The sequence below is a fragment of the Coptis chinensis genome, chromosome 3, assembly GCF_015680905.1.
Source record: "Coptis chinensis isolate HL-2020 chromosome 3, ASM1568090v1, whole genome shotgun sequence".
Taxonomy (NCBI): Eukaryota; Viridiplantae; Streptophyta; class Magnoliopsida; order Ranunculales; family Ranunculaceae; genus Coptis; species Coptis chinensis.
In genome coordinates, this window is record NC_141458.1 from 105202882 (window position 1) to 105212614 (window position 9733).

Below are 9733 nucleotides of genomic sequence, written 5' to 3' on the forward strand. Positions count from 1 at the left end.
CTATATGTCGAAACTAGAGTATGAACCGTTCCAAATGACATTAGGCAGATATATGCCATTTTGGAGGTTTAAATCTTCTCGCATAATCTCAAATTCATTATAATTTTTTAGTACGTTTCGAGACACCTCAAATAGAGTGGTCGAACGTACAAATCAGAGCATCGAGTTGGGAGTTATACTTGGTTGAAGTTTCAACCTGGTTCAATATTCCTTTTTATTGTACTGGATAAATAGTTTTGACATATATGTAAGGGAATAGTAAGCTAGCACCCTATACAACCAAGACTGTTGCCTTCGTTTGTCACAATTGTACGGTTGATTACTCAAATGAAAATTATTTAATGCCTTCTTATGAATTGTTGCCTTCTTAGTTACTGCTTCGGCTTACTACGTACAATTGTGATATGATTACTGTTTATTCAAACACCACTAGCTCACACATTGCTCACTCAAATAACAAACTTGTTTGGGACAAGTTACACCCAAGCGCCGCACAACACGTACTACATCCAAGTGTGTCCGTGACAACGGGGCTCTATGAATCTAATGGGGCGGGTATGGAGAATCTCCCACTCCTCCCAAGCGAGGATTGAGGTCCCCTACTCGACTCCGCCCAGATTAAGTATTTAGTGTATCTAATATGCCTATATTATGTATATTTATAAAAATGTTGCAAGCTTATAAATTAAACTTAATGCCTCATTCTTTCTTGAAACCATGAGTATCTTCCTAATGCAAAAGTCATTAAATGTCTTTTAACATATGGATGAAAATTAGTTTGGTTAGGTAAGTGTAAAAATATAAAAGTTTTTGTTTTGTTTGGTTGGTTAATAGGGATGAGGCGGGTATGGGGAATCCGGTACCCTGTGGGGTGGGGCGGGTAGGGAATCCCTGACTGTCCTTACAAGTGGGTGGGGATGAGGCGGGTATGGAAAATGAAATTGAAATTGGGCGGTGGGGATGACAAACCGGCCACATCTACATCCCTACCCAAAGAAAGTCAAATTTGTAATACGCGGACAAAGCCAAAACTGGCGTCTGTTACGCGGGAAGTATTGTTTTTTCACAAAAAAAATAAAGAAATGAAAAAGAAAGAAAGATTAAAATAGGCAGAAAACTAAGAGAGAGAGAAAGGAAGAGGGTTACTACTTTCCGGTATGTTTCTCCCTTTCTCCCCACGCGCTCGCCACGCGTTACTAATTAAACAAAAATTTACACCTTAAACAATTCCAAGTTGTTCTTCAGCATAGACCACCGTTGAGAAAAGAAGAACACGTTCACTCTGGTAAGTATATCTAATCCTTCTTCGTGTTCATTATAAATTTATATGGCAGACACAATAAACTAAAGTCTTACTGTTACACAAGGTATAAACAAGTGGAGCATACATCACCATGGAACTTTACTGTAAAAACTAGGTGTGTGTTCAACGGATTTATTAATATCTTCTTTCTATTACTTTTACATATTCGGATTCATATCCGCAAGTTAATTTTCTTTTTTTTTCTCAGAATTCAGAAGTCCACTCTACTTGGTTGGACAGATACTCGTAACTATATTTGTTTGCCCGAAACTGATGGGGTGGCAAGACAACTCACAAACCATTGAAAAGTTCTTATACGATCTAACAAACGAGAAACCACGGCCATTTTCACATGAGGAACTTAAGATCTTGACATCAAATTTTGAAAATAACATAGGCTCTGGGGGGTTTGGAGACGTCTACAAAGGAGAACTCACTAACGGTTTCGAAATAGCCGTTAAGGTGCTGAAACACACAGATAAGATCATGAGGGAGCAATTCATGGCTGAAGTAAGTACCGTGGGCAAAATTTCTCATCCAAACTTAATTAAACTGTACGGGTTTTGCTTTGAGACTGACATGAAAGCACTTGTTTATGAATACATGAAAAACGGATCATTGGATACAATTTTGTTTGGTAATCCCATTAAGATAGAATGGGCGAAGTTGTATGATATTGCGATTGAGATAGCAAATGGGTTGTCGTATTTGCATGAGCATTGTCGTCCGCAAATAATTCACTACGACATAAAGGTGGGTAATGTGCTCCTTGACTTAAAATATTCACCTAAGATTATAGATTTTGGAATGGCTAGGCATTCTGATAAGGATCTGAGTCAGGTCAAACAGTCGGGATTCAGAGGGACAAAAGGTTTTGCTGCCCCAGAGGTGGGTAGGGGACACCTAGTAACTCATAAAAGTGATGTTTTTAGTTTTGGGATGATGTTGTTTGAAATTTTGAGGAGGGAAAAGGAATTCTGTGGGCCCAGGATGGTTTCCAGGAGAAGTTGCGGTAAAATTTGAGCAAAACCAACTGGACAAAATTATTATGGATTGTGGCATTGAGGAAAAGGATAGACAAAAAGCAGAAAAATTATCTATAGTTGCATTAATGTGTACTCAGATAGAGCCACAAGCTAGACCTGACATGAGCAGCGTGGTGAAGATTCTTCAGTTTGAAATACCACTTCTTAAAAATCCGTCCAATCCATTTCCATTTCACGATCCTTCAGCTGGAAGCAGCTTCTCTGGTAATTACACAAGAACTGACAGACATGGAGCACTCCCTAAGTTCTCTCCAGCCGTGTATGTATCACTTGCTATATGATTTTTTTTCCAAGGCAAAATTCAAGTTGGTTATTTCTTAATTGAGCTTGATCCACCAATGCTTGTGATAAAATATTGTTCAACTTTACTGGTTTATTTTAGTGCCAGTTGCAAAAGAATATTTTTTATAACGAGGGTTTCAAAAGAACTAAATATCTAGTGTGGGACTGATGCTCAAGTTGGTTTTGGATTAACTGACCTTGAGCATTAAGCATTTGTGAAATAGTTCCAGATAATATCTACTGTGTTGTAAAGACAATTAAGCACACAATGAACACCGTAACACCATAATTTTTATTTTTTTCACTAAGTAATTAAAGAATTCTATTAAAAAATATTATAAGGGGGGATACAATGTTATAAACTTGCTAAGTCCAAAGTGTCAGGCTAGTTTACTCTTAAGTAGGTACCATAGGGGGGCTCCCATTTATGTATCCATGGGGGCTTGCCATTACAAGAGAAACTCTCAAACTCATCCAGTCTAGAAGCATGCTTAGTTGCCAAGTCAGCTTAAAGTTTGCTTCCCTCATAGTGTGAGAGATTGCAGCCTTGCAATTCTTCTTCTGCTAGCTTGAAATCTGCCCTTGATTTTCCTGTGCATTGATCCCTCCTTTGCTGCTGTGACCACCACTGCAGCATCGGACTCAATCCACACATTATGCCCATTTTCTTTTACAGCAAGCTCCATAGCCTCCACTAAGTCCAAGCTTTCTGCCCAATAGTTTGTGCTTGTTTTTCAAGTTTTTGCAGATAACCTTGAGGAAACCTACCCATATGATCTCTAACAGCGATACCAAAGCCTGATGGTCCTGGATTCTCTCTGACATCCCCGTCAATATTAAGTTTTACTTGATCAACTAACACCATAATTCATATTCATTAAGTTTTGGATGTTCGAGTTGTGGTCAATAAGACCTTCCTCTTTGTTTAGTCAGTGTAGTCATTGTTCAGTTTTTAATTTTTCAATATGTTTGTCTTCTTGTTTTATTAGGCTGAATGAGAAGCTTTCATACAAGAACTATGAGAATCAAATTGTCAAATGGCAGGCTTTAGTAAATCCACCACCAAAGCCAATGTCAGAGCATGTAGCAATCTCGTTTGCCAAGGTATATATGCCTATCTCAACTTGTGAGTTCTCAATCTGGAATATTTTCAGGACTTAATATCTTGATATGTGATAACTATTATTGGGATCTAATTCCAATTCATGTTTTTCAGGTCATTTATTGTTAATTTCATGCTGACCATGTTCGATATATCTTTGGCGCAGGAAAATGTTGATGCTCTTATCAATTGTGTCAAGCAAGATACTGGTTTCAGTCAAGGAATACCAGTTGCAGCATTTACTATTCATAGATGTCTCGTTTACTGGAAATCATTTGAAGCTGAAAATACTAGTGTGTTTGATCGCCTTATCCAGATGATTGGTTCAGCAATTGAGGTAAGTAGATTTTCATTACACAAAACCAGGATGGTCTGGAGGAGCAGAAGTACAGAACCACAAATTTATGAATTTTCATCTATGTTTTGTACTTCAGCTAGAAAGTTTGTTTTATATACTTACTGCCTCAAAAATCATATAATATTCTAATCTAAAGAAGGGATTTTTTTTATTTGTTTTTCCCTCACAAGCCTCTTATTAACAGCTGTCAAAAAGATTGAAGTGTGTAGATTAAAACAAAAAGGGTTAGTTAGTGTTACCCCCCCACTAGATGAGCCAATTAGGATTTCCCCCCACTAGATGGCCAATTAGGGTCTCCCCAAATACACACTAAAAAAACACGGTCAACCCAAGTTGATTTTTTTTGTGTGTGTACTTGGGGGGGAGACCCTAATTTCCCCATCTGGGGGGGGGGGGGTAATAGAGAAAAAGGTGCCTGTTTCTCACCATTCTTCATTTTTTTCACGATTTGCTTGAACCTTTTCTAAAAGGAATCCATTTCTGTTCTATTGTTATAGATGTCAAATAGTACATTTTTCTTTTCTTTCTTTTTTTCCCTTGGTAGAAGGTGCGAGCAAAAGTGGCAATCATTCTTGACTAAAGAGGTTTGATGACAGTCTGGGCAATATTTTAATGGAACAAAGTGTCCATGCTCCCCATTTAGCTAATTTTTGAGCTAAAATATAAAAAAAAGTTAGATATAAAAGTAATTGACATGATATTGCAAGTTTCAAATATTACATTGTACTAGAGGATTGTGCTTATAATATTGAAAATATATAATAGCAGGAGCAGATTACGTGCGTTCATTAAACGTTGAGTTTTGAATTTTAAGGAACATCCTTGTTTCTGCAGAATCAGGAAAAGAACGACCGTATGGCGTACTGGCTTTCAAACACTTCTTCACTTTTGTTCTTGCTACAGAAGACTGGACTAGATACCGTGCGTCAAGTTGAGGTGAAGTATCCAGCGCTGCTTTTCAACAAGCAGCTCACAGCATTTGTGGAGAAGATATATGGAATAATACTAGACAACTCGAAGAAAGAATTAAAACCATCACTCTCCTTATGTCTCCAGGTTGGGTGAACTTCTACTTGCTATTTTATAGTGTTGGCCTGTCTCGTTTTTACTGTCACACCCACTGAATAATGTACTGAAATATGATTTAGAACACTAAATCTCGACAGCTATTGTCGATTTTTGCCCACTGAATTTTCAAGAGATTTATTTTTACTTTTCCATAGCAAATAATATGAACATAATCTCGCTAGGGAAGAGAGTATATTTATTAATCGCATCCATTTAGTGCAAGTATAAGTTTAATTAATTTTTCCATTCTGATTGTTACTGTTACTTTCTGTGCACACTTCTGAACAAGAGTTCTAGATACACCAGATTGAGTTTATGTATTGAGAAATCTTGTGCTGTCTTTGTGATATTTCATAAAATTTTTTATTTACTGCTGCTACTAATGTGTTGAACTGAAAATTAAGGTTCCAAAAATGACAACCCTAAGAGGATCTGGGAGGTCATCTGGAAACAATTCTCCAACTGGTTATTGGCGTACCATCATTGAGAGTCTCCACTCGCTTCTCAGTATATTGAAGCAAAACTTTGTAAGGACCTTTTTGGTTGAAGGGATTTTACTTTTTAATTTTCTCGTGTACTGTAATGCATATATTTGGTCCTGTTTCAGGTGCCTCCAGTTCTCATTCGAAAGATCTTCACTCAGATTTTTTCCTACATCAATGTAGAACTTTTCAATAGGTATTAGTCTTATCAAATAGCAACTCTCCCAATGTTCTTTAATTATTCTTGGAATGTTTTAATATACATATATTCATATAGAAAGAAATTGTTTTACTTCGCTGCAGTCTTCTACGTCAAGAGTGTTTCTCATCCAGCAATGTGGAAAATGTAAAAAATGGGTTGGATAAATTGGAGCGGTGGTGTAGCCAAGCTAAAGAAGAGGTACTTTCACTTGCATCTCTCTCCTTAACCTATAAATCATGTATTATGTTTGTTAGATCTCTTTAACTATGCTTTTGATTTTCACAAATTGCAGTATGCAGGATCATCTTGGGATGAAGTCAGGCACATTGGGCAAGCTGTTGCATTTTTGGTATGTCTAACATGCATATAGTTGAAACTTGGAACATACTCTAACAAGTTTAAAACTATGTGCATATGGTTTTGTCAAATTGTCATTGTAGTTTTTATGCATTAAAAAAAAAAAAAAAAAAAAAAAAAAAAAAAAAAAAAAAAATCAAGCCGCCTTTAGGCTTGAAGTGAGACTCCAAGAGTACGAGGTGTAAGCTTAAATGTATATAAAATAAAATAATGCTTGAAAGGTCTAGAAAAAATATAATGAAATTAATAATTAAAAAAAAAAAAAAAAAAAAAAAAAACCCATCATGGCGCATGAATAAAATTAAAAAAACAAGCCTAAAAGTACTTGAGGCTTCAAGTATTACGTTGCGGGTGACAAAGTCGAGCTTGCACATAAGAAAGCCTGAACAAAGTGATTGGGTCCTTTTAAACAAGGACTTCTGTTGACATTAAAGTTTATATGCAAATTGTACTAAAGCAATTGCATTTTGCTGTTGCCCTCATACTAGACAGTGGAGACGAGGGACTTACATGTAATTATAAGATTTAATTAGAAGAATAAGTTCATTTAAAAGAAGAAGAAATTGAGGCTAAAAAAAGAACGGTCCACCGAGGCTTAAGCCTCACTAATCTTCAAGGCGCATGCGCTCTAATCAAGCATAATGCCTATAGCTTAAGTGTGTTTTTCACTATGTATACTAAGCCTCTGGCTTCTTTTTGTAAAAGTTGCTTGTCAGTTGTCACTATGATCTTGTAAGTATCTTGTGAGAGCTCGTCGAGTGTCAAGAACAGTTTATAGTGCTTGTCAGATGTTACCACTCTGGTTATTTTTAAAAATCCTTGTTTGTACGCTCTCCCAGCTCATGATGTACTCTGTATGTGACCTTGTTACTTGTTATAAGAGTGCTTCGTGTACGCTCTCTTTTCTATACTGTCGTGTCCTCATGGAATGTGAGTGAACAATTTTTTACACATTCTAGTCCCATGTTTTGGCAATTTAGTTCTTTTTTTACACTGTTTTTACACAGTGGATTAAGTTTTCTGACTAGAGAGCTGATTGATGGAGTTCATACCACCCATGCGACTAGATGATTAAAATTAGCTCCAGAATATAATTGATCATAACCATAGTTATCAATATCGTACGATACACGATACGATACGTTTTGTATTGAAAGCAAATCGATATGTATTACACTAGTGTATTGAAAGTTTTATGTATCATACAGTACGATACGATACACGATACATTCCGTATTGAGTGATACACTTCAAACACATGAAATATTAAAAAAAATTATCCGAAAACGAGTTTTTAAGATTTATTTAGTTTTTTCTTTTCCTTTCTAAGCCTTAGAAAGCCATCTAAGGTTTTAGGTTATGATAAACAACAATTGTAATGCAAAAGCAACAACTATCTTACTCATCTAACAACTAGCCTATTCTTTTCTGTCTATTACTAATTTGGGCCTAGTGGTTGAAAATGATGACATTTTGTACCATACACTAGTAGTATTGTGTGTGATAAGACTATTTTTGTACAAAACTTATATACACATGCACAAACACATATACAACTATAACCATGAGTCTTCACTCTTCAATCCTTAATACCATTTCCTACAAAGTATGAAGTTATTGTATATATATATATTCAAATAACTCATATATACATATTTTTAATAATAAATTAAAAAATATTGTATACTATACACGATACGATATGAAAAAAATGGAAAACGATATATGATACAATATACGATTTAACAACTATGATCATAAGTTCATAACCACCAGTTTTTGAATTTGTCAAGTGATGTCCGTGAGTCGTTATCTAATTTAAAGATCTTAAAATTTTGGTGATGAGTTGAGTTCTTATACTCTTATACTACACATAGCAAGGCTTTAAACATCCCACGATCCATGTGGCTCCTTCCTCTTTTTGCATCTCTTTCTTCTCTTGTTTTCTCAGTGTACTTACACTTACCCTTAATTTTTTCTATTTTTCCTGTTTTTTCAAAGACAATGTTAGCAATAGGTTTAGCACAGTAGTAAAATGTTTTAGCATTTATCAGCATTTTTAGACTGGTTTCTAACATCAACTCCAATAAACTATGTAAATAATGTAGTTGTATGGGATTCCTTTTTTTATTCATAGTTTGACATTAAGTATGATATCTTCTCTTTGTCTATTGATCTCCAGCTTATACAACCGAAGTCCGGAATTTCCTATGACAAAATTAAGAAGAGATATCTGCCCTGTAACTCTCTCTCTCTCTCTCTCCACTCATTGTGTGTATAGGCATGTGGTATTTTTTCATTTGTTTATTTATTTTTTCTCACACTAAATTTTCTTTGTTGGGTACAGGTCTTGAGTGTACAACAACTTCATAGAATATGCAAACTTTGCGGGGATGACAAGTTTAAGTCTCGAAGTGTATCATCAGAAGTAAGCTTCAATCTCCTGAAGTCCTCCCTTGTCACTTTCTATGAGCTATTGTGATGGAATTAGTAATATTAATTATTTAGTAACTTAGTCTAATTAGTAAATAGTATTCTAGTAGGATTTTTTTTCATAGTTGGTTTCTATTTAGGATTCCTTGGAGCTCAATGATTGAATTGTATAAATAAAAGACTTCTGGTCTCACAAATTAGTTGGTTGAATTATTGAAAATATAATAGTGATTTTCGGATTAAAAGTGTGTTGATTTTAGGTTTAACTAAATCCCCTTTTTCCATCAAATTAGGGTTAGAATTAGCCTTAATTTATCATTGGTGTGTTGACTGAAGTTGCTTTTGCCTTCAATTCACTTCATATTGTAACTTTATTTTATTTACAGGTTACTTCACGTATTAGAGAAGTAATGGCAGGGTACTCCTACTCTGCTGCGAGCGAGTTGTTATGGTTGGAAGACGATTCAAGGTTGAACACTTACCTCGTCCTGCATAGACCATTAATATATTTAACTTTTGGACTTCTTCTAATAAGTGGCTGATAATGCAGTATTCCTTTCTCTGCTGATGATATATTCAATTCCTTGCGGGAAAAGGACTTCTCTAAGGTCAAACCTGCAGCAAAGCTACTCGAAAACCCAGCCTTCCGATTTTTACAGGAGTGAGTTTGTGTTAAATGAAGCATACCGTTTCCTTTGCACTGGGTCCTTTACTTCCAAGTTTGACAGAAAATATGAGATCCTCATCAGATGTCATTGTGAAGCAATTCCACCCCCTCATTTCCCACCATATGTTCTTCGGTTACATCAATGCTGGTGGCTCTAAAATCATTCTTTGATTTGTAATATTTTCTAATGTGGTGCAAGTTCAGGTAGTTACCAAAGACACAGACAAGGAAGATTGTTCCTTCTTACTGATTGTTTCTTATTTTGTATTTGCATAGTGCCCCCAACTTTCATTTGTACAGTCAGAAAACTAAAAACAGTTTGTAATTCTTACTTTGTATTTGGTTGATGTACACTATTATATAGAGATCAGAAAATGAAATTCATTGAAGTGAGGATTGGAAAAGTAATACATCGTTTGCTATCGTTTATCTT

At 35.5% G+C, this 9733-nt stretch overlaps 1 protein-coding gene and 1 pseudogene across 2 annotated transcripts; both read left to right on the forward strand.

Annotated features, from left to right (window-relative positions):
• Positions 1 to 1058: 1058 nt before the first annotated feature.
• On the forward strand, positions 1059 to 9708 carry LOC147512520 (myosin-8-like). Of its 2 annotated transcripts, none has more exons than XM_086595554.1 (14): positions 1059 to 1285; positions 1368 to 1422; positions 1512 to 2608; positions 3621 to 3735; positions 3900 to 4070; positions 4926 to 5147; positions 5564 to 5686; positions 5767 to 5837; positions 5945 to 6041; positions 6136 to 6192; positions 8383 to 8440; positions 8548 to 8628; positions 9020 to 9102; positions 9184 to 9708. In XM_086595554.1, the coding sequence occupies exons 3-12, from the start codon at positions 2352 to 2354 to the stop codon at positions 8571 to 8573; spliced, it is 1197 nt and encodes a 398-aa protein (XP_086451680.1). In that variant the 5' UTR covers positions 1059 to 1285; positions 1368 to 1422; positions 1512 to 2351; the 3' UTR covers positions 8574 to 8628; positions 9020 to 9102; positions 9184 to 9708. The 2 variants fall into 2 exon arrangements, with proteins under 2 accessions (XP_086451680.1, XP_086451678.1); XM_086595552.1 differs by having other exon boundaries at positions 1368 to 1418; positions 1519 to 2608.
• On the forward strand, positions 1577 to 2326 carry LOC147512521 (rust resistance kinase Lr10 pseudogene; annotated as a pseudogene).
• Positions 9709 to 9733: the final 25 nt, after the last annotated feature.

Excerpts from the sequence above, each read along its gene's own strand:
- LOC147512520 (XM_086595554.1), top strand. The coding sequence starts at position 2,352 with ATGGATTGTGGCATTGAGGAAAAGGATAGACAAAAAGCAGAAAAATTA. Across the intron at positions 5,838-5,944 it reads AATGTAGAACTTTTCAATAG|TCTTCTACGTCAAGAGTGTT; the intron begins GTATTAGTCTTA and ends ACTTCGCTGCAG. Across the intron at positions 8,441-8,547 it reads TAAGAAGAGATATCTGCCCT|GTCTTGAGTGTACAACAACT; the intron begins GTAACTCTCTCT and ends TGTTGGGTACAG.